Below are 25020 nucleotides of genomic sequence, written 5' to 3'. Positions count from 1 at the left end.
GTGGAAAGTCTGAATTAATAACATCATTAATTCTTTAAATATGTTGAACCAAAATCGTATGATGCTTTAACACCAAATTTTATTTTCAATCGAAAATCATTTCGACGGGTCGGCGCAGTACCTACTTAGTATTAAGAAAAATCAATGTGGTGTTCATACAACAAGTTACTTATTATTGTTATTGTTTTGAATTCTGAGCCGAGCTATGAATCATGAATGGATTGATTTTATAATAATGTGTGTGTGTTTTCTTAAATTAATTTTTCTACTTTTATCACATTTTGGGGCAGAAAAAATGTCACCACTCCGATAAATTTATATACTCTCACGTGGCCAATACCTTCAATATATCTCATTGAGATTTGGTACGTAACAAAAAAATGTTTGGTTAATATTCTTTATGGGACCCACGTGAACACGATCATGTTATTCTGTTGAAATAAATGAAATAGTACTATTTAATACGGGCAACAACAAAGGAACAACATTTTACTGTGTATAGAAGAAATAATTGTATTACACAATCTCATGAAGGATAGAAAATTAATGCTTAGTGCTTTAAAATTTTGAACGCCGAAAAATGAAATATAATATGTATTATGTGATACAAAAAAAAGTAGCAAAAACAAGAAATAATAATTTAAATGAAAAAAAAAGGCATCGGACAAGACGACGCGATGTGGGGGGGTACGTGATGGCGAGTTGGTGCTGCTAATGATATTGGTAACTACTAACTGGTATATGGCCACTGGTGATCTCTACAACGTTCTCACGGGCTGTCCTGCGGGGCTGATGAGAGTCACGGGTGCGTTTGCTCAAGACGCTAAGACGACCATGGCAGCGGGCGAAGCCCGGCCACAACGGCTGCGAGAGCGACGATGGTTGGCGACGAGAGGCTAGTGCGCTATGTCGTGCGCTGCTTGTCGGTGCTGCAGGTGCCGACGACGACGGTGACCTGCAAAGCTCGGAGCGAGCTAGCGACGAAGACTATAATCTCGGTGCAACTGCGGAATCAGCGGCATTGCAACTCGGCCGGCGCGGGATTGGACCACTGGTCGAAAAGGGGAGAGAATCTGCGGACAGCATCGCAACGCGCCGCTGTCCTGATACTCTCCGTGGTGTTCCTAGCTAATAAAATAAATAACTATTTGACTATTAAATTATAGTCATCCGTCACTCATCCGAGTGAGCTCTGAGGTCTCCATCGCCGCGAGTCGTGTAGCACTGCATTCGTCACTGAGCAGGTACCGTCGGGGACGGCGTCGTTGTCCACGTAGGTACCGCGCTAGTCTCCGTCGTCGTGTCGTCGTCGCTTTCGGACCGAAGCAGCCAGGCACCCGTCGCGCTACCGCAGGATGGCCGGAGAACGTGTATTGGTGACTTAAATGCCGATCACCACCTAAATGTGCATTGTCACGTACCTATTACCTCGACCCCGCGTCGCCTCGCCTTGTCCGCTGCCCTCAGCCAGGGGGAAACTTTCGGACGGTTTCACTTCGGTGGACAACAACACAACATGCGTGCGGCTCTCGTTAGACCTCTCCACGCAGAGGAGACAACTCTCGCCGTTCCACTCCGCGGAGCTGCGCGTGTTTCTGTTTTGACCCCCGGGTCCAGCCAACCAATCAAGATTCCAATACTGTTTCTGACTTCTAGTCCCCTAGCTGGTGTGGCGCCCCTCGCCTCGCCACCTAGCTCCTTTCCGCGGCTTCCTGCGCCGTCGGCACGGCCACCACGTCATCTCCAATCGGTTCAACCGGTCCTGCAGCTTTGCAAGATTCGTCGGCCGGTTGAAAGACATAGAACGGAACGCAGTCGTCGCCCGCGAAGCGTGTCGCATATAACAAAAGTCCCTCTAGGTCCCCGATGGTCGGTTCCTCGTTTATATGTCGTCGAATCTGCTAAGTTCTTCTTCCATCATTTCGTATTCGATGTTGCTTATGATATTTCCCAAGATGTGCTTGATGGTTGTTTCGATTGTCAATTCGTCATTATGCGATGCAGCCATTTTTTACAGGTTTTTTGTCCGCGTACAGGTGTCAGAGTTGCAAATGTGTTGATTCCGAATTTATTCCTGGGCCGTCGACGACGATTTAAAACAAACATCGATTATTAGTAGCCAGCGAGTACGCCATCACATTATTAATCGATCGGCATCAGCTGGATTTCGGCCCGTTTATTTTTCCAAACGCCATTTTTATTATTATATTGGTATACCTACCAACTTTAACTGTATACTTACGCAGAGAATAATACTATAATATTGTAACGAGGATTTAAATATATAGATCTGCATTATATTATACTGTCGTATATACTTGTTTTATACATTTTACAGTCAAGTTTTTAGATTCCGAATGTAATGACCAATGCGTATTGCGATTTTACAATTATTGTTTTTTGTATATCTATGTGTTATGTGGTGTATATTGCGTTTTATAGTAGAAAAAATGCTTTGATTTTCAACATTGGGGATGATTTCTTATCAAGTTGGATCTAATTGATACTATTTTAAAGGGTGAAATTGCAGAAAATTAAAAGTTCTTTTCTTAATAATATTAGGAAAAATGACAAAAAATGAGAGAAAATCTTTTTATGAACATTTTCCATATTATATATTGTATAATTTTCAAATTGCTATTTTAGAGCCTTGAGGTTTATAATTTTCTATTTAACGTTCTGGGCGAGCAATGCAGTGGCACAACTTGATAATAAAGGGGCCCATGTTAAAATTTATAGACCCTTACCTGCTAGCAAGAATGAAATACAGTCATACCACTCAATAGTCAATACTCATACCTTATTGTAACTAAAAAATATTGTTTTCTCACATGTAGGTATAATAGTTATTAGTTATAATAGTTAATAATTATTAGTTATAATATACTATACCTAATTTTACATAGGTTTCTCGCATTGGTGCACGTCAATTCGAATTCTCCTAACTTAAATTAGTAAAGCCATTATTATTTAGTATTAATATATTAAAACAAACAATATAATATGACATATTATTATATTATTATAGTTGCTTTCCCGCCCGACGTTGCTGTCCAGGCCAAAGATTTGTATTTTTAATAAATATATTTGTACAAAATGTATATACCATATTATATATTCATCTAATTAGGTATAATATTAATATAATATGTAACATTGTAACGAATTGCAACCATTTAGACTAACAAAAAAAAACTGTGTGAGCTACGTGTGAGCTACCTTTTACCTATCTACAAGCTACAGCCTATATTAGTTGAAAAATCAAGCTTATACCTAATTTATAATTATTATTCAATATTAGATAGGAAAATTGATAAAATATTTACTTCTGTCATACTATTTATTAGGTAAGACTTAATCCTCTTCAAACTTGAAAAACATCGTTCAGGTGTACCAGTTGATACAGGCAAAGTACAAAATATTTTCAAGAGTTCATCAGTTCATGAATATTTGGATAAAACTCTTTATCACAAATATCTAAAGCATGTAACCCAGAAGTAAATACAATTTTTTCAGTCACTAAAAATAAACCTACGCCCTTTGGTTAATCTACGGTTTCGTGGTAATTTTGTTTTATTTACGACTGTTTACCGGATTTATTATAAACACTCGTGCATGAAAAATTATTCACAGAAAAGTAAAAAATACAGTACACCATACTACCATAGAGGTATGTTTTTGTTGTCAGATAGTCGCATACTCGCATATATGCCGCGAACGATTGGCATCAGTAAATCAGAGCGGTACAATTACCACGGCTAGAACATTTAGAAAACAGACATTATACTTAAAAGTAATATCATATTGAGAATTACAGAAAATGAGAAAACTTAACTTTACAAAAATTCTATCCCCCATATCCCCCCCGTAAATACGCCACTGATCTTTTGGCCAGGTTCTTTCGTACGTATAACGTCATTATAATATTATTACGTACATCCGTATTTTAATTTTGTATCTATAACTTATAAGAATACATCGTATGGATTATGGTTATAATATTTAAAAAGCGTACAACGCATATATACCCGTCTGTATCTAAGTACCTATAATATATGATATCAAATTAAAACCAAACAAATTACATAACAGAACGTTTATTAGTGTACATTTACATATAGAATTACTTACTAAATACTATTACACAGTATAACATAACAATCTTATTATTTATAGGAATAATTGGTTTACTCAGAACGTTTTAAACTCTATTGCATGACCGACGGACCATAATATTGGATTTTTTTAAAAATATATTGATTGTTTTTATTTTATATATGATTTACAATTAGAATTTAGATGGTTAGCTGCTTAAATTCAAAACCACTCATAATAAAATAAAATTGTATTTCATGTCTGATTATGGATACCTACTTATTATATAATATATTTATTATCTATTTATTGGGTTTGGGTATATTATTTTTTAAAACGTTTGCTTACTACGCCTTACACACAATAATATATAATAAATTAGGTATACAAACAGTATAATATGATAAAATAATATACTTTACTATACTTCCTATATTCAAACTTAAAATAGTTTTAACATTATAAAGATTATAATTTTCATTATCTTAATTTTTTTAATAAATTATACCCTATAAACATTAATCCAACTTTACAGCAATTTAGAAAATAATCTTAATTGGGCTAAATCTTCTAAATAATTTTAATATAGGATTTAGTCTTATCGCTTAAATATTAAAAATATTTTGGTGAGTGTCAATAAACTTTAGAATGGGGGTTCGGCTCTCTACACCCCCTCAAAAGATGCGGTTTTTGTTTTATAGGTAGTGGGTGTCAAAAATGTGTTGGCCTCATAGGTAAAAAAAAGCTCACCACGCCACTGTATAGCTGCATTATAAGAATACTATTAGAAGACAAATGAAATCCTAGAATTTAGAAATAATATATAAATATTGTAATTATTATTTCGAGTCATCGACGTCGAGATTTTCTTCTTTTGGTTTGCACCCAGTTGGATCGGCTGTGAATTAGACATTATTAATAATAACAAAATAACTCAATAGTATAACACGTTTATTAAAGTTAAAAATATACAAAACAACAGTAACATTAAGTATTAAGTATATTTAAAATTATCAAAACTTTAACGAAATAATTAAAAATTCATAACATAAAATATTTAATACTGCAGAAAAGACACTTCGGTACAAATAAATTTGTATAGGTAGGAAAAATATCAGATATTTTATTTATATTTACAATGTATATCCCAACACAAATGGATGACATGAAAAATGAAAAAAATGATTAACGATCCAAAAATTGTTTAACAGTAAAAAAAAAAATGTATGTTGTGTTTGTACAATTTGTTTAAACACTTAAAACTTAATCATTTTTTTTTTCAATTTAAATTTTAAAATTAAATTAGATTAAGGTTTGAGCATATCCGAATATGACCCTCAAATTTTTAAATAAGCTTTATCATATGATAATAATTAAATCAGTTTTATTTTTTTTTTATTAGGAATAAAAAACAATATTCTTTTTATCAGTTAAATAAATAACTAGGTAGGTTATATGAAATTGTATTTAGTAATTTTAAAATATAATTTTAATACTAATAATACTTTTTATACATGTTTACTTTTACGCGATGGAAATCAAAAAACTTAATACAAAATCAGAAAATTAGATAAAAATGTTTATATTATGCACCGCAATTTATAGGTAATGTACCTAAGTTAGATCAAATTTCGCAGGTCATGCCTATGCATGATAAGCATGACCTGTAGACACGCCTATGTTATAATATCAAAGTTAAGAAAATATGTTAGTTTCAATATATTCATAATACACATTACACATTAGACAATGAAGAAATTTGGAACTTTGCAGTATCAATACTACTGTTGTATACGTATACGGTATAGTGAATACCTAATATTCTTGTAGGGGGTATTTCACACATCTAATAAATTTATTTTAATTTTGACAATTCATTTTCGATAAAAAGAGTATCTTTATTCTTCTACGAATATTCTGAACTAACAAACTAATTTAAATTTATATACCTTTAACATATTTTGAACAAAAATATATTTTTAGCTGTATAGGTAATCTGGGTTGCATAATTGTATTGTTCATAATATTATAATTTAATTGTTATACATAGTCATCATTGTGTTTTATTAATTAGTTGCTTTTTTTCTATGAACGAAAATAAATTAACATATAATATTATGATAATCTAAATGGGGTATATTGGGAACGATAAATTTACTTTGGAATTACGTATAGGTGCTGCAACATTTCACTACGGATACTTTTGGTTTTCTATATTATATACAACGATTCAATGACAAATTAATAATAATTTTTTAAAGAAGACAGGTGCTGATGTAGTTACCGGTGAATTAGGTTCTGCTGATGTGGCCATAGCTAACGGCAATACGGCAGTATGTATTTGAATCTAAATGGTAACAAATAATAATATTATAATTATTCCACATAAAGTTATAGGTACAAAATGTTTTATTTTTAGGTACATCACATAAAAACTATAATTTAACAAACACTAGGTATGTAAAAAAGTATTACCTGAATCATTGAGTTCGTCTGTAGGAAATTTATTGTATAAACAATTTTTTCAAGGTTAGGTAGGTACTGCCTTTTTATCAGTGCCAGTATACGCGTAGTAGAGGAATATGAGTACCTTTAAATTACTTGCTATTAGGAGGTATGTTGCTTTATTGAAGTTATTAGGTATCTAAGCAAAAAAAAACAAATGTTCATTATATTATTATACAAACTAATATTCTATAAAATACGGCTTCTAGACCTGAAATATATTAATTCTTATGTGAGGTCAGTTTTATATAGTTGGTTCAGTTATATTATAGAACATAGGTTCTTAATATTTTTTTTTATTAAAACGCATAAATAAAATCTATTCAAGTTTACGTACAATAGTTCATTTTTATGATATTATTACAATAACAGAAATCACAAATGTCCACACTGCCGGTTCATTAGGCCAGACTACTGCAGTAGGGCAGCATCATTCTGTTAGGATTTTTGGGGATGGTGGAAGAGGTAAAAAGTTTGATCAGTGGATTTTGATGATTTTGAGTTTTCTGGTGAAGTAATGTGTCGTGACTTTTTGTCAGCTGTTTGAATTTTGAGGTCTTTGTGGTGATTTATTATTTGTTATATTCTACGGAGGAGGGACAATTTGGCGATGACAAATGGACTGAAACGTCTGCAGCGTTCAAATACATTTGAGTATGTGGCAAAAACTAATACTTGGGTTCAATATACTCAAGTTTGTCTTATTATCGTTTTATAGATTGTGAGCTTGCATGTGATTGATAATTTAGATATGATAAGAGGACGAAACAGGTGGAGCCTGGAGTTACCTGATTTTCGTTTAGATTTAAGGTGAAAAACCTATGTCAGTCACTTGTCAAAAGTTAAGCCTAGATATTTTACTAATGATACAGTAGGAATTATGTTATTGTTTAGTTTAACTGGAGGACATACCCTTGGGCGTAAAGATTAAGTTATAAATGGTTAAATTAGAAATATAATAATTATTATAAGTTATAAATAACTTGCAGGCTTCGTTAACTTTTTTCTTTCAATGGTTGGATAGAATTGGACCAATATTAAATCAAATCGGGGTGTTTTTGAATAAATTCAAATCAGGTCATTATTAGAACTTAGAAGCCATTATTATTGTAGGTATCATCGACGAATGTATCAATGGATATAAAATGTGATTTGAGGGTGTCGTAAGTAAAAATTGTATAAACAATAAAGGTGCTTCGGATAGCATAGGGTATTTCGTGGGGCAGCAGTTATTAACCCAGACCTAAAATTCGTGGTTTTCAAAATAAGATTTTATGAGGAGATAAATTTTATGGGGCAGAAAAAATTTTTTTTGACTCGAAAAGAAATCTCTCGTGCCACACCCGATCGAACGCTTGTGCTACAAACACTGAGCAGTATTATTTATTTCCATGCTCGAGGATATAAAATCAACTGTGCGCGGTGTGGCAAATTTGATGGACTGTGGAGGGTTTTGATATAAATACATACTGGTGATTTAGAATGATTATATCAATGACATTTAAGATAATTTTTTTCAAAAAAATTCGAGAATTTTGGTAGCCGACTAATTGGTTAGAATTAATGTGTGGTGGCTTATATATCTAGTGGCTAGTTTGAGTAACGATGATTGAGTGTTTACAATCCCTATTGGGAAATATGATTAACGAAGTAATGAATTTAATATACGTGAAAGAAGGATGAGGGACTTTTTTGGGAGATTTTTAACTATAATTAATAATTATAGGTTGCTAATAAAATCATGACAGGGTGATTTCTTGACCGACAGTTTCTAAATAATAATTATGTGTATGTATCTTCGTATTAATTATTGTATAATATTTAATAAAAAAAATAGTTACTTTTAGCTGCCTACGTTCAGCTTATTAGATAATAATTAATTATAATATTTATTAATTAACTATGCAATTTATACTATTAACTGAAGATACTATAAATTTAATATTGAATGAGCACCCGTAATAATATAATTATTAGAACTTATCACAAGCACCGGCGCAACTAGATTGATGCTTGGAGCGCTATTATAGCAATACACATGGTGGGATATTATACTCCTTGGAACTAGGTTAATTATTTTTTATATTATGTAAATATGGGTCGTTATATTATGTCAATATTTAAGCAAAGAATAACGATTCTATTTATTTTGTTGTAATTTAAAATAATATTATTGTTCGTGGTACTTGAAACATTTCACGTACGACGTACCTGTCTATATTAATATGTATAATTTATTCACACAACGAAATTTTCAAATGCAATATTTTGGACAAACGTTAATTTAACCCGCTGGATACTTTAATACTAATAGAAAAATTCATTACTTTAATAGGTTTTTGCTCAAAATCGTTTTCGTATGCAATGATTTTAAAATTTGAATACATCAATTTTACAGTGATTCAGTTAACACCTACTGTACAGCAGAGTGATACCTATTTTCCCACCTAATTTCAAGTATACTCCCCCATCCCACCAAAAAAAGAACCAATTTGCTACAAAAAACCATCCTCAAAGTCGAAAATTTAAGCATTAAAACTGCGACAAAAAGTGATGACTATTGATGACAGAAAAAAAATAAAAACAAACATCATTAATATATAAAATCATTGCACTCATCGTTCCGCTCTACAGAATCTAAAATAATGTACACGTTAGAACATCCTTTGAAACCTAAACTGATAAAACAAAATAAATATTATAAATAATTACATATTATTACCTACATATTTATATTATTACTTAATACCTAATATATCAGATAATAAATGGATGATGGAGGTTCCATAGTTTCAATATATATACTACTTCCATCATTATAATTTTACAAAATAGTATATACCTAAATACCTAATGATAATACAAATTATTTTAATCGTAATTATATGTTAAGTCAATAGTTGAAATGGAAAGGCTTTTGACATCAGCAACTCTATAATAATCATAGTTCATTGTAGTACCTACTTAAGACACGTTTGTATTAAAATATCATTAGTAGGTACCATAAACCGTAATTTCGTCGATAAATGCTAACCTAAATTACAGTGAAGAGGTTCTATAAAAAGTATATAGATATGTCACGAAGTCTCGCGGATGAGTTTTGCACGATTCCCTTCTTATATTTTTGCTGACTGTAATTTACCATAAGGTACCTAATACCTATACTTAATACCAGTAATCAGCTATTGTATGAATTAAGAGCCTTGATATAAAGAAACCTGAAACTTATATACATCAAGGTTCTCTATCACGTATAAATATATGTATCCGGTGCGTATGAATCTCAATATAGACTATAATATAGTCATATTATGTCTATATAAGTGACTATAATATTTATTGAAATCGTCGAATTAAACATGCCTAATTATAACGCCAGTAATGAATTCAACTAATATTCAACGAAAACAAAAAATACACAGAATACAGTAATGAAAAAATTGCATACATTTTTACCATCACTCATTATTAGGGCCCGGAATAATATATGCACTAAAAAAATACGAAATAGTGTGCATGCATTAATGAACTGATTATCTTTCAAATATATGCATTTTAATTAATAATTTAATTAAGAGCAGCGGAAATACGTGTACCTAGTTGTAATAGTTGTATTATATTACACGATTTATATCCATATTTTTTTATATGAAACAAAATCACTGATTTTTGCAATAGTTTGTTCATATACATCGGATTAATATTTATTCCTTAATGTTGACCCGTCCGGAATAGTCCGGAAAAACGAACGAACAATAGTAAAACAAAAGGATATAAAGCACTTCGGTATATTCGTAAAATACAGAAATATGCAGTACCTAATACACATCAAAAAATGATAAAATATGTAAAAATATGCACAATCATTTTGAACCATTTTCATATGCAATGAAAAATCATAAAATACAGAAATATGCTCCCATCAAAAAATTACAAAATATGCTAAAATATGGAAAGTAAAACTTTGTATTCTGGATCTATTGACTACAATTCAAACTAGTAGCTCATCTAGCTACTTTTTGGACTGTTGAAAAATACAATATGCAAATGCATATTACAATCTGGGCCCTACTCATTACCTATACTATTGCATTTTAGTTTTTGACTATACCTACTTCATTACCTATACATTTTGCGTTTATATATTGCAGTCGAGGGAGGGGGAATATTTTCAATGCGTCATCTCGACGTTTTTAAAATTGAAGAGACACGAATCGTGTGAAAACACCTATAACAACTATAGCCGGTATCAAGGACTTAGCTAAAAATTTCAATTGAGGGATGGAGGGACAACCAAATGTGCTTTTGATTTTTACCCCAATAAATTTAAAATTTCGTTAAACTTTAATACATTTGTTAATCATTGGCGGGGGGGGGGGGGTAATTGTCCCTCCTGCCACCCCTTGGTTACGCCCTTGGCCGGTATCTGACGTAAGACATTTTATACCAGCCGAATATATACGTTACAGCTAGTCGAAGTTTAACGACGAGAATTTACCGGCGCGTATATATTATATTATAATATTATGTGCGTCGGCGTTAACCGAACATGATCGATTTATTGCAACAGGTAGGTGGTACATATTATACGCATAAGAATAATATTCAACTATAGTTGAAGTATACGTCAGAGGCTCAACTTGAAGTAGCTTTGTTTCTGCCCGGTTGGGGAGGGGGGCAAAAAAAAGAATAATTTTTGCTTAAAGTGTCTAAAAAATGTTATGGAGGAAGACGACGCCTTTCTATTCTTTGAATAATAATTAATACCAATAATAAATCTATATATGAATATATATATATTATATGGCTAAATATATAACAGTCCTTGAAATTGTTAAAAATTATCGAGCTGGTGAAAATATATTATCAAGTTAGTACTATATCTGGGTATATTGTATTGTGTAAAACAACTCTAAATGCTTAATGTGCCGACGTAATAATTATAGTCTATTGTATACACTATTGCATCTACGGCTATAAAAAATAAATTTTTTAATGACTTATTAGTAATTAGGTGGGTACATAAAATGCACACAGAAAATTACTATTCAAGCATAATGCTTTTAAAACCAAAACAAACGTGTTGTATAATATACGGTGCAACCCAAACGGCTCCCATCCATTGGTTTTCGGTTCCCTCCAAACGGTTTCCGTCGAAAAAGGTTTTACGCGAATACCTACGTAAATTCTCAAACGGCTCCGGTCGACAACAAAAAAATCTGTATAATTTACTTTGCATAACTGCATAAAAAATTGAAAATAAAACCAACTTAATATTTTCAAAATTTTATTATGTGAGTATAATACCTATGATTTTTTACAAGACGGCGATTTTTACAATTTACTTTGAACATACAATTTTAAAAAAAATACCAACACATAATAATGTGTTAACTACACCTCTTTAGAAACAGTCCAAAGTTGCTAAGTCTAGTGAAGCCGAAATGTTTAAAATATACTATGACATCGTTATCGAAGCACCCCCCCCCCCCCCCCATCATCACCCTTTTTTGGTAAAACTAATTGACATCTAGATTGTACGAAGAGATAAAAAATTAGTAGAATTTAGTCACACGTCACGTTACGTTATTCGTTATTACTTATTTCTTAACCCAGTAGATGTTCCAATATTTAAAAAAAATTAAGTTGTTAGTAATTCACAATAGTTTCAAGATGCCTAAGCATGTAATTATGTCCATATGAATCAATTTATAATAATATATAATATTCGGATTAATAAACCCGTGTTTATAATATAGTATAATATTTTTTACTATCGTATATCTATCTGGGTACTCATTTTTGAGTTTTTTATTTCCAAAATTGTAATAAGTATATTATGCTTTATGCATTTTTCGAAAGTAACATAAAAATGTAGCTGCATATATATTTTAAGACTGCATAATTTCGATCATTTTTGTGCAACGATTATTAGTCCCGAACACTTCTCATATGCATTTTCATAATATTATACACTTACTTATAATATACCAATAACAACATTGAATATAACAACAATAATAATTACGTTATGTAGCTGTTGTTCGGGTCTCGTTACAATCATAATATTATAGGTACTAATATAAACGTGCGTGTATTATAGAGGTACGTACCGATGTAGCAATAGAGGAAAATCAACAAACAATAATATATTGACATATTATTATAACGGGCACGACCGCCGCGTTGGTAGTTGCACTGACTGCAATGAGCTGGTGTGTCGGCGGCGTCGGCGCGCCGGTCGTGTTTAAAACAACCAAAAAAATATGTAAAAGCCTCGGCGGTCGATGACCGTGCCGTCGTAACGGGAGAAAAACGACCACAGCGAGACGTAATAATAGATGATCATCAGCAGCAGCACGCAAAAGCCCTGAGCCTCGACGGGTGTCATGTTAGGGCCCGGGCGACCTTTTACCGGGGTGCGGGCAATGTGCTGGCGGTCCGCCGTCGGGAGTCTGCAGCCTGCACACTCGGGGCACTCGGCAGTCGGTGGCGGCGGCGTGGCCGTGCGACGAAACGACCGACGACCTACGACCGACAGCCGACGACGGACCGCGACCCACCGGATCACCGGGCCGAGCGCTCGGCGTCCTGGGACCCTGGTACGAATCCGAGCAAGTGATGCGTCCGTGAACGGTGCGACTCAAAATGCACACGTACGGACAGCGGGTGCCCAAAATGTCGAGCAGCTGTCAGCGGATTGCGCGCACGGGGGACCCCTTGGCTCGGCCTGCGCACCGGCACACGCGTTGAGGCAGGTCATGGTCCGGGCGAGTCCACGTCGGCCGCCCGGGTGAGGGACGGTGCGCGGCCGCCCGGACCGACAACGGTCCCTCACCCAACCGGCGGTCGATGGATTTGCCCGCGACCAAAGCGCAGCGAAGTGCACGTGCTTATCACCGGTGTGCAACGTTCTTATCACCGGCCACGTTCCGCAAACAGCTACGCGTCGACTGCAACAGCAGCCGCCGGCCAACGCTACTATAGTATAATATAACGTTTATTACTCGAACGGTTTCGTTACAATTCGCTCGCGGTCTCATGCGCCCCCCATCCTGTTTGGTGCACTATTATAGTTATAATATTACGTTCTTATCATGGAGAGCACAATCAGAGTGCAGTGACAACTACTTTTGCGATGACAAGTGACAACGGCTTCTTTCTCGGTGTCTTGAATCGGCCTGATCCGCTTCTGCTGCAGCTTCTGTCACATTTGATTGTTTGAAGACGGCAACAGACAAGAAGGTATCCTACGTCGTCGGTTCGTGATAAAAACATTGCCATTTTTTACTTGGAATTGCGTTACCTACCTATAATAAATAATAATATTAACATTGGTGATCGGTCATTATTTGAGTTATTGGTATAAAGCAGAAGGCTCGTCGTTTAGACATAACTAGTATACAGTGACACTCACGTACAGTGAAATCAAATACTTACCTCGATAATAACAGATTGCTTTAAATGGAAATCATTGTTGACTGTTTACATTTTGAGTGTTATTTGTACACTAACTCAACTATATAGTACTCGTGTAGATAGTGGAATTAATTTTTTGTAACAATAAAATTGTTTTTAAATGTAAGCTTAACATTTTACGAATAACTAATAGGTAATGTTATTAAATGGTTTCTTTCAAAATTGATATACTTTGAAGTATTGTCAACAGGTAGCTATTATGATTTATTAATAATACTTTGCCATAGTTTGTATGCGTTCGACAGAGGCGTTTTGCTGACATAATTTGTTATTTAATTAATATAATACTTTATCTCGTACTTTATGTTTATCTCAAAATCATAAGATTATTTTTTCTTAATTTTGGATTAAAACTTTACAGTATTAAGCTATAAAGTATAAAATATAGAATATCTTATAAGTTTCAATTAATTTAAACTATTTTCCTGGTGGGGACCCAGTATTATTTTTTCCAAAAAATAAATAATATAATATAATATAATAAATAATAATTATTATTATTATTTCAGGCACTAGTACATATTACAATTGAACTGGGCTGATTTAAAACATGTGTAAGTAAATTTGATATATTATTATTATTATCTACTGACACATTATATATTCTGTTTATTCATAGCTAACATTTTATACACTAAATTGCCACAAACGGAATTTGAGTCCTCTGGGGTCTCAAAAGTGGACAATCTATTAACTGTTAATCAGTTGGCACGCCAGTTGTTGCCATTGAAAGTGACTAATAAAGAAATAGATTCCGGACTTAAAAGGGCAAGCGAAATATAATATTTCAAATGAGTAATGATTATTAATGAAGACCAATTTTCTAGATATACTGGTTGGGTAATTATACACACAAGAAAAAACCAAAACCCGTAGATAAATGTAAACCAAAAAACCAATTGAAACGAATACTAGGATTAAATCATCCACCAAAAAATGTTTTGTCATACACTGATGCAATGAAGTTGAATGAGCTCTGGATGTCATACATGAAAAAAATTGTTAATTTTGATGATCTCCGCAAAAGAGGGTAAGACAAGAGGGCTATATTTTTTATCATTGTTGTTCATAAATTCTATGATTTTACAGATGGGATGGTATTCCAGGATGTAAACATTGGGAACAATTCATGACTTCGTTGTATAAGTGTGATTTTCACGGTGCTCACATTAAAGTGGTCAGTTCCAAATGTTGTTCATATATTTCGGTGGCAGGTGTTATAATTCTTGAAACAAAAAATACTTTCCAAATCATCGGAGTAGATAATAAATTAAAGAGTGAGTTTCTTACATTACAAATTATGATAATATATTTAATTAATTAAAATTATATTTGTTTTTGCAGCTGTACCCAAAGACCAGTGTATTTTCGAACTAGAATTTGAAGGATATATCATTCAGCTTTATGGTAAACATTTTGTTGTCAGATCAAAAGATCGTTCTAAAAAGAAAATAAAGGATAATCTTATGTTAGAACTGTGAAAATTAAGACTAAAAAAAAACAGAACCTATTGTTTAATAATGTATTTTTATGTATAAATAAAAATTTGTTTTATTTGCTGATAATTAGAATATTTTTTTATTCTTATTTTCTTAAGATTTAAAATTAATTAATTGAAATTAAGATTCTTATGATTAATAAAGTTTTTCATAAAATCAATTCTGAAGCTTATAGTGAAAAAATAAACAAATTATTACACCATTAAAGGAAGCTTTAGGAATAAAAACAAGAATTAAACACAAAATATGCACCTATAATAGTTGTATACCTAATAAATAAAATACTCATAGTTTTAAAATTTGAAGAACCATAAACATATAAAAAATTAATATTTTAAGAAATTAATAAGTATAAAATTATTGCACCTTTAATATCATGTATCTGCTCATGTATATCTTTTTGAAAATGTTAAATCAAACATATTATATATATTTCTTTATATTAAGATTTATAAGTTTTAAATTAATTATGTTATTTATAAAGTGTGGTAAAAGATAAATAGTTATACACTTATACATTATACATTGTGTCATTGCTAAGTGTTAAGCCTTAATAAATTATACTTTTGTAGAATTGTAATCCTCGTAATACTAAGTTGTGCTTAAAGGAACAAAAAAACAATTATAGTAAGATCTGAGATTAAAAACTTAATAAATAAAATAGTCATTATAAAAGGGATCACTGTTAGGTCCAACCAGGGGTTCAACAAATAATTTGAATCATTTTTTTTCAAATTAATTCAACTTAATTTTAAAACATATAAAATAATTTACACAAATAGTTCATATATAATTATTACTATTTAGTATGATTATTGAAAACTCATATCTGATTAGGAACAATATTAATAACAAAAAAAAAATTCAAATAAGTAATTACTAATTATGGGGATAGTTTGTTTAAACAATCTGGAGTAGGAAATAAATTAACAATTTAATATTAATATTAATATTAACTTTTAAACGTCATAATTTTCCAAACTTAATAATCATAATAATTATTAACTACTTTGGTAAGGTTATAACTTGTAGAGATAAAGTAGCATATTTAAAAGTAAAAACGTATGGAATATTTAAAACGATTTGATTGCCAATACTTTTATTCTATGTTTCATAAACTGAAATGTTTATATTGGTAATTGGAATCATTAAAATTGTGGGATTAGATCTCATGGTCTTTTTTTTTTTTTAAGAAAAATTATAAAATATTACTTAGTGACAATATACAAGTATGATATTGTGCTGCTGTTACTAACGCCAAGTACACAATGGTAGTGAACCATGATAGATGTAATCTTGATTTGTGACAGCTAATATCATGATACCACGGACTAAGATATACATCTTAGTCTGTGGTCCGTACATGATACTAAGATAGTTTATGATAATGATAGTTCAAAGACTGTCGCCAAGAAGATAATATTATGATAGTTGGTATCACAATTTGAAATGTATTTTTTATTATTATTATTATTATTATTTTTTATTGCATATGGCATGGCATTGGTGTACAAAAATAAACAAAATAAAAATTAATAAATTAATAATAGCAATTATAGTAATAATACACATATGAATTAATATAAAGAAATAAATAAACTACAATAATAATAATAGGTAACAATTATAAGTAAGAGCTAGGTGCTATAAGCGGATGGTATGATTGTGTAGCCAATCTAGCGCTTTTTGATCGCTCTTATTTACACCTACTGTTCCTCCGCTAAACATTATTTCTGGGCATTCCTCAACAATATGCCTAATAGTTTGGGCCTGACCACAGTTGCAGAGAGGTGAATCAATCATTCCCCATTTGTGCATTACATAATTGCACCTACCCAATCCAGTTCTTATGCGGTTAAGAGCAGTCCATATGGTACGTGGGTTGGATAACTAATTATGAGATGATTATTAATTACCAGGGCTAGGATTTATATGCAATAAAAAATTGTAAAATATGCATTTAATTTTTTATAAGATAAACACTAAAATATAGTTACAAAAAAAATATTTATTTATTAAAATACATCAATTATAAGCTGTTTGTCTTAAATTAATATAATTTAAAATTAAAATAAAATAAAATAATTTAGAAATAAAATGTATAATTCACATTAACTACGTGTGTGTTACATGAAATAAAATTTATATTTGACAAAAGAACCAAGTTTTACAAAATATACTATAAAACATGCATTTTCACATTCTTATAATCAAAATATGCAATAATATTAATTTTATTCAATCTAATGCAATATTCATATTATGCAATAATATGCATTTTATCCAAAATATGCAAAAACATGCAAAATAAAAATACCACCATTTATCTCATCATGAGGTGATTTGTGTACATTACTGACAAAATCAATAATCAGAAGTAGCAAAAAAAACATGCTGTTGCATATAAATCCTAGCCCTGTTAATTACCATTCCATCCCTCCAATTGTATTATTTATTATAGTGTATACTTTATAGGTACCTAGGTATAAAGACTCAATAATCTATCGGGCATTTTTTTTAAATACCTTTCAAAGTAATTTTTTTGTATCTAGGTTAGATCTTTCTCTATTGATCGAGGTGGGGGAGGGTTACAAAAGTTATACATAAGTACGCCTTTAAGTACCTATATAATTTTAGTTTTGACAACCATATTATACAAACAATTCTTATTTCAAGATGAGATTTGGTAGAGTAAAATTAATAACTATTGTTATTGCCAAAAAAATATCTCACCGTACCATGTTCCTTTTAAATTGCTACATACTTACCTACTTTAAAGGACCAAATTAAGTATAAATGTATAACACAATGACTTTGTGTTGTATGTTGACTGAAATATTTATTTGAGTTAGTGCTCAGTAGTTACTACTTAGATACTCCGAGTTATAACTATTATAACTACCTGTATTATTAGATTATAAGGTAGGTACTTATAATTAACTATAATCAATTGGTGGATAGATTAGAACATTTTCATCATCATTATTGATGACTGTCAGGCAGCTGGACAATAAAATTAAAATATCAAGTTAGTAGTTACAGCAGCTCTCTGATTTCCAATTTACTAGAGATTTTATAGAGAAGAAACAGTTACCTGTATAATATGTTCATCATATTATTATGTATTTATGTCAAAAAATTCTAAGGTTACATGATGAACATATTATTAGCTAATAGGTATTTTCTTGCAATTATTTGAATTACCTATTATAGATTGTATTGATGATGTACCTAGTTGTTTTCAATATCTGCCAAATAATAATCATTTATTTGTCCATTTAATTCCCAAACTAAATGATTCATATTTGTTTATAACTACTAATCAAATCATTAATGTGTGTGATAGATTATGCAGCAGTAGAAACTTCAAAGTCGGACTTCTTATATAGTAGGTATGCCATAATGATGATCTCAAAAAATGCAGAGTTGCAGACTTCAACTTTTCAAATTTCCCTCTAAGTTTGGACCTATGTATTTCGTACGACCGACCTATTAGAATCAATATAGGTATTTACTTATTTTCTAAAGCCCAGTTGAAAGGCACTTTACCACGTCCCTCACAAATTACAATATTTTTTTTTATTATTAATTTACGTGTTTTTCAACGCTCATTTTGAAATTGTTTGAACTTTGTTGCGGGAACTATTAGAAGTTATGATAAAACCAGAAATATTACCAGAAATTATGATAAAAATACTTCTGGTGACAGGTGCCTGATGGCTGATGCATTAATAAAATAAGGGTTCAGACTTTCAGAGTTCAATTCCAAATATGTACCATACTTTTTTGTGGCAATTTTATAAAATTATTTTTCGAGATTCACTGGACATGGTGTTTTTCGAAACAAATCGAGGGATATCTGTATTTTTGGTTTGCAGAACGTAGCGACGGCGCCGAACGAGCCAACAGTCTACTTTTTTTAGGAAAATTTACTTTACCTTGGACCCAAAGTTTTTGAAGTTTTTTGTTATAACTTCATAAATAATGGTTTCTACAAATAAGTTCAAAAAGTTTCAAAATCAGCGTAGAAAACGAGTTTTCAAAAAAAATTGAAATTCGTGAGGGGCGTGGTAAAGTGCAATTTCTCCAATGAAAAATAGAAATCGATAATAATTTGATTTTTTTCAATTAAGCACTTCCACTAATTTAATTAGATAATAATTATTTAGAGTATTATTTAGGCATGTATTAGGTAGGTACGTGACAATATGACATTGTGACTGAAATATTACAGATAACAATATTTTTCAGTGTACCTACTTACTCAATAAGGCGTATTACTTATATTAGGTATAGACCAACTAATAATACCTATATTATAAAGTAGGGATGGGCAACTCAATGATACTAGAGGGCCAATTTTGAATGTGCGAAAATCTAGCGGGCCAGAGAACATAGAAAGCAAAAAAAAACCTAATGTTCACTATACGCCTATAAATAATATAATATTGTTTACATTCAATAGTTCAATACTAGATAAGAATTTATCTACTTTTTACTATAAACATTATATTGGTTTTAATAATTTTATTAATATAATAAAATAGAATACAGAAAAATCTTAACATTTTATATTTTTATAAACTAAATTGAAACGTAGCACGGGCCAGTGAAAAATGGTACGCGGGCCGCCAGTTGTCCATCCCTGCTCTATAGCATGACAAAATGAATTTTTTTTGTCATTCTCTATAGGTAGGTAGTTTAATACTATAATATTAGTACTATAAAAAAAAATAGTACCTATATCGGGCTATATGGCTGTATACCTACAGTGGCGAAACGAACCTAAAATAACCAACATAAAATTTACCCACTAACAATTTATAATTATTCATGATTAGGTACCTACTATTCGTATTATTATTACTATTTACTATTTTTATTTATTATCGTAATTGTTTTTCACTTTCATATTGAGCACTCACCCACAAATAAATATTAAAAAATCGAGAAGACCACGTTCGATTCGCCTCTGCAGTAGTACCTACCTATACTAGGTATTTATGTATGTATTATAAATTATAATATGTATTATCTATTAGCAAGTACAATGAATAAGTATTATCGTACAGACACATGTTATTGATGATGCATGGCATGTATAATAATATTAGTAGCCATAAGTACAAAAATTATTTCTAAATAATATATTTTCTAATAGGTTATACCAAGGTATTTTGTAAATCAGTAAACATTTTACATTAAATACATTATGCATACCTATTGTGTAGGTTCTTATATTGTCTATTGAATATTGATAAATGCATATTTTTTTAACTACTTTAAACTGTTATTAATTGTAAAGGGACTATAAAAATATGTCCCTTGGGAAAAATAATTAGAAATTAAAATTCTAAAACTAGAAAAAGGGCCACGAGTATATTTCAATTTCATCGCTCAATTTTCCGGTGACAGGACGTGTTGCCCGAGTCTGGTTCATGAAACTATGGTTATAACCATTATCCTGATTCGGGGTAATGTGGTATGCTCTATAATTAAAAACACATTTCATGACTATTGGATAAGTTGCAGTTCCAGAGCCAACCCGTGACCATTTATACCTATTTTAGTCTTATTATTATAATATTATTGATTAAAAATACTATAATAATCAATTATCATACATCAATAATAATGTTAAAATACATATGGATGAATAACCTAGTTAGATAGATAATTACCTGGTTATATATTATATTATATTATATTATAAAAATTAAAAAGCTGTTAATATGAAGGAATATTGTAAAATTCGTTAAATCCCCGCATCATCTTATTTTTTATGTTTCAGTCGTAATTCGACACAAATCACAATTTAGTAGCCACTAGCCAGTTGTAGGAAGTTATAGGTATGTATGTTATTAATAAAATATATTAAGCAACTTTTATGCATAATATTAAATACAATTTAAGTTAAAATAAATTAATATTTAGTAGGTACCCATTAGCTTAAATGTTTAACGTCAACAACTCTTTTAAATAAATAATAATAAAGTGAGTAAGTAGATATCGCACTGCTGTATAGTAGGTTACAAGTGGGTCAATGTATAATGGATTGAATTAAACTTGAATTAAATAATATAATATCATTATATAAGAAAAACGATTCTGAGCGGAGACGATTTGTCAGTCTGGATATATTTTATATTGTTATTATTAAATATATCCTGTAAGTTGAATTAATATTATAATATTATAATTTTTTATTCATTTCTATGGTAATAAACAAAGCGTTAGAAATTAAATTCCCATTTTTAGCGGTTTTTCGTAATTTGTCGGTGGTTTTTCCCTAGGCATTAAATAACTTTGAGAAAATCCAAAAATGACCTTGTACCATCTTGATCCAATTTGCTAAAATATAATGTACTATATGTTGAAATCGAAGCACACCTTTTGGTAGAAATTTTGTACCTATACAGGATATAAAAAAAAAATGAACACCATTGTAAAACCACTATTTTCCTCGCTCTGTTCAGAATCTAATATAAAATAATATATACCTATATGTATAATTATTGTGATGTATAAATTGTTCACTTATTGATAATAGGTATTTGGCTCGCATTATGAAAAATAAAAAAATTGTTTATTTATTTCTATATAGTATAAAATATTCACGCCTCAGACGTGTACCTATTTATTTTTGTAATTTAATCTAATTAGGTAGTATAGGTATTGTCCGTGTTAATATTTGCATGACGCGTATTGATAAGATAATTTAGATTGTAAATAATAACTCTTTTAAAAATTGGTTTTTTGATTATATAACAGTTAGAATTTAGCATAAAATATTAAATAACTTAAGTTTGGTACCCAAGTATATCTATTTATAATTAATATTATACAATATGTAGTTGCCTTCTGTGCTGCAGAGTTCTCACCGTACTCACTTCTCATTGGTAGGTAGGTACTCACTGTACTTATAAAAAAAAAATTCCATACAATAACACTTCAATTATTGAGTTACTGTGAAGTAGATATTCAGATTATATAGGTATTATATTTTTTATGACTAAACAAAAAAGGTAATGTTATGTCTGGTCGATCTATTAATAATATTATTATTATAAAATAATTAAGAATCGGCGGGTCAACTTATGCATCATCTCTATAATATTAATTTAACACGTTCCTGTTCTCTGCTGTAAACATTGCTTTTATAGTTATACTACCATACGTAGAATTTAGGATTTAAATTTCCCAATACAATAATGTAATTTGTTTATTTTTACTCAATGATTATGTCAGCAAATTCACTTATTATTTAAATGATTATGTTTGTGTAGAGCGCTCTTTGAAATTTAATGTACGCAGACAACGCCCAAACACAGCTACCTACATTCCAATATTGAATAACACTATGAAAATGATCACTATTAACTGTCTAAAATTTAGACTCTAAATAATTCTATAATGAAACTATTAAATTTGTAGGTACATACCTCTATTTTTTTTTTAAACTTTCTTAACGGTATAGATACTTTAATAGTTGAATCCAGGAACACCAAGGGGAGGGGGTCCGTGGGTTCTAGCCTCTTGACAATTTTTTTTAGTTAGGACAGTTTTTGGCTGGTGAAAAAAATTCCAGTTAACCTTGAAGGAGCTGATGAGTAGGTAAATTAATTATTACGACAAAATAATTAAATAGGTAGATACCTAGGTGCTATTTATAATATATAATATTTAAAATGGGTAACATGTATGTTGTTTAGGTAAAAGCCAAATAAAAATATTACAATAATTATTTTAATAAATCATTAAGGGTAACACACATAACAAGCTAGACTGCATACAGTTCTGTACTTAAATGGCTCAAAAATATGATACCACAATTTAATTAAAGTCATTACCTCTAACAAAACATTTTTGACAAATAAAGAAATATTCGATTTATAATAGTTAACCTAATGGATTACAAAATATAAGGCTATAAATAATAATTGGTGAGGGGCAAGTCCCTACCAAAACTATATGTATTTCGCTTGATATGTTAATCTAAAAAAAATGTTATATAACTTTAAACTGTAATGTGTTCACCTAAATACACATTTGGTATCTACGTAATAAGTAATAATTAATGAATAAATGATTAAAGTATATGCTTGAACAAATTGTTGGTACAATTTTGTTAATAAATTTAAAATAAGCATCATCTAAGTCTAAAAATGTATGGATTATTTAAGCTAAAACTAAACTAGAAAATAAATAAATGGTTTAAAATGAAATGGTTGTACATGTCAATAAAAATTGTTTGGTAAGTTATCAATAATTATTCACAATGGTCAATTGACGTATGTATTTGATATTAGCGTGCGTGGCTTTTGCAATATGGCCTTCCTCCTTTCGCATAGAAACTCTGCCCTTCCAAATTTACCTTACATTTCTATAAACAATTATTTACATTTTCAACAAAAAATATAAATTATTCTGTAATCATCGAACAAATTATGATTAACGGGCACACACGAATGACAAATAAATACGTACCGAGCAATTGAAGCACGGACTATGATAATTGCTATTTAAAGCTTCGACCCAACGGTCACCCGCCTCAATTGGGAAACCACAAGCTATGCACTTAGTCGTGAACAATTCATTCCAATCTACAATATAGGTATATTAAATAATGGTTATATTTCTATTGCCATTACAATGTATGTAAATGTTATATTTATTTTTCGATAAAAATAATAACTCACCATTTTCACAATATGGAAGACTATCTTCCAAAAAGAACGGGCTGTTACCAAAAAGTTTGCCGCAATATGTACAGTTGAAACATTCTGGATGGAATTGTTTTCCAATGGCATTCAGGCAATCCTACGATTACAATATAACGATAAAGTGACAATCATTGCTACATCTTTTAACGTAAAATCAATCAACAGATTAATAGATATGTTACCCCTTTGATTTTCTTGGAGCACTTGGAGCACACTGGAGCGAGATATTGCTCGAAACAGTATTCGCAGTACAGCCCGTTGTCTTCCTCCACAAAACCAATGTCTTGTAATGGACGTCTGCACTTTTCATTTGTGCACACGAAATGTTCCGGACACCAAATCTTGCCGAGAGCGGTAATAAATGGTCCTCTGTTTAAATAATAAAATATCAAATATAAATTTAATCGTAAACACCAATATTAGTGTAAAAACAAACAAAAATAAAAAAACCAAAGCAAAAAGCTAACAAACCTTGTGATTTGGGTTTGACAACAATTACATTCGGGGTTTTTAATGATCTTTGGTGCATTACTATCGATGTCTTCTGTAATTGTAAGTTTTTTGAGTCCTGGGAGATTATTAATAACCGTGAGAAGCAAACAAACAACAATTAAGATGAGTTATTTAAACCAAAACATTGTTAATCAAAACAAAACCAGTGCTGAGTTTTCTAACATTAAAATCTACTGTTTTTCTTACCTCGAACAGTTGACCATAAA

The 25020-nt window shown here is 30.9% G+C and overlaps 2 protein-coding genes and 1 long non-coding RNA gene across 12 annotated transcripts in view; 1 reads left to right on the top strand and 2 right to left on the bottom strand.

Moving 5' to 3' along the window:
- Nucleotides 1-5687: 5687 nt before the first annotated feature.
- On the bottom strand, nucleotides 5688-13550 carry LOC100575770. The gene is made up of 3 exons (XR_119514.3): nucleotides 12714-13550; nucleotides 6571-6739; nucleotides 5688-6442 (listed from the first exon to the last, which is right to left on the bottom strand). It is a non-coding gene; the product is annotated as an uncharacterized LOC100575770 (long non-coding RNA).
- Nucleotides 13551-13591: 41 nt separating this feature from the next.
- ACYPI53375 (ribonuclease P protein subunit p29) lies at nucleotides 13592-15641 on the top strand. Of its 3 annotated transcripts, none has more exons than XM_008189317.2 (6): nucleotides 13592-13861; nucleotides 14589-14633; nucleotides 14699-14847; nucleotides 14907-15109; nucleotides 15169-15356; nucleotides 15424-15641. In XM_008189317.2, the coding sequence occupies exons 2-6, from the start codon at nucleotides 14630-14632 to the stop codon at nucleotides 15558-15560; spliced, it is 681 nt and encodes a 226-aa protein (XP_008187539.1). In that variant the 5' UTR covers nucleotides 13592-13861; nucleotides 14589-14629; the 3' UTR covers nucleotides 15561-15641.
- A 7574-nt stretch (nucleotides 15642-23215) lies between these two features.
- Nucleotides 23216-25020, bottom strand: part of LOC100162539 (PDZ and LIM domain protein Zasp) — a 32922-nt gene continuing 31117 nt past the window's right edge. For 5 of the 8 annotated variants that reach the window (XM_029488451.1, XM_029488453.1, XM_029488448.1 and 2 more), the window contains 4 exons: nucleotides 24484-24670; nucleotides 24278-24398; nucleotides 24066-24181; nucleotides 23216-23961 (listed from right to left, as the gene is read on the bottom strand). In XM_029488451.1, the coding sequence (XP_029344311.1) occupies nucleotides 23884-23961; nucleotides 24066-24181; nucleotides 24278-24398; nucleotides 24484-24670 (502 nt within the window). In that variant the 3' untranslated portion in view covers nucleotides 23216-23883. Of the gene's footprint in view, nucleotides 23962-24065; nucleotides 24182-24277; nucleotides 24399-24483; nucleotides 24671-24772; nucleotides 24870-25020 lie in introns of all 8 variants that reach the window. The other 3 variants (XM_029488454.1, XM_029488450.1, XM_029488452.1) reach the window with 1 other exon arrangement.

Source organism: Acyrthosiphon pisum, chromosome A1 (genome assembly GCF_005508785.2).
Source record: "Acyrthosiphon pisum isolate AL4f chromosome A1, pea_aphid_22Mar2018_4r6ur, whole genome shotgun sequence".
NCBI classification, from domain to species: Eukaryota; Metazoa; Arthropoda; class Insecta; order Hemiptera; family Aphididae; genus Acyrthosiphon; species Acyrthosiphon pisum.
Note: the sequence above shows the minus strand (reverse complement) of the source record. Positions and strands in the feature narration are given on the sequence as shown.

Bases quoted from the DNA above. Each gene is read 5' to 3' on its own strand.
- ACYPI53375 (XM_008189317.2), top strand. The intron at 14,848-14,906 runs GCAAGCGAAATA...CCAATTTTCTAG, and splicing joins TAGATTCCGGACTTAAAAGG to ATATACTGGTTGGGTAATTA. The intron at 15,110-15,168 runs GTAAGACAAGAG...ATGATTTTACAG, and splicing joins GATGATCTCCGCAAAAGAGG to ATGGGATGGTATTCCAGGAT.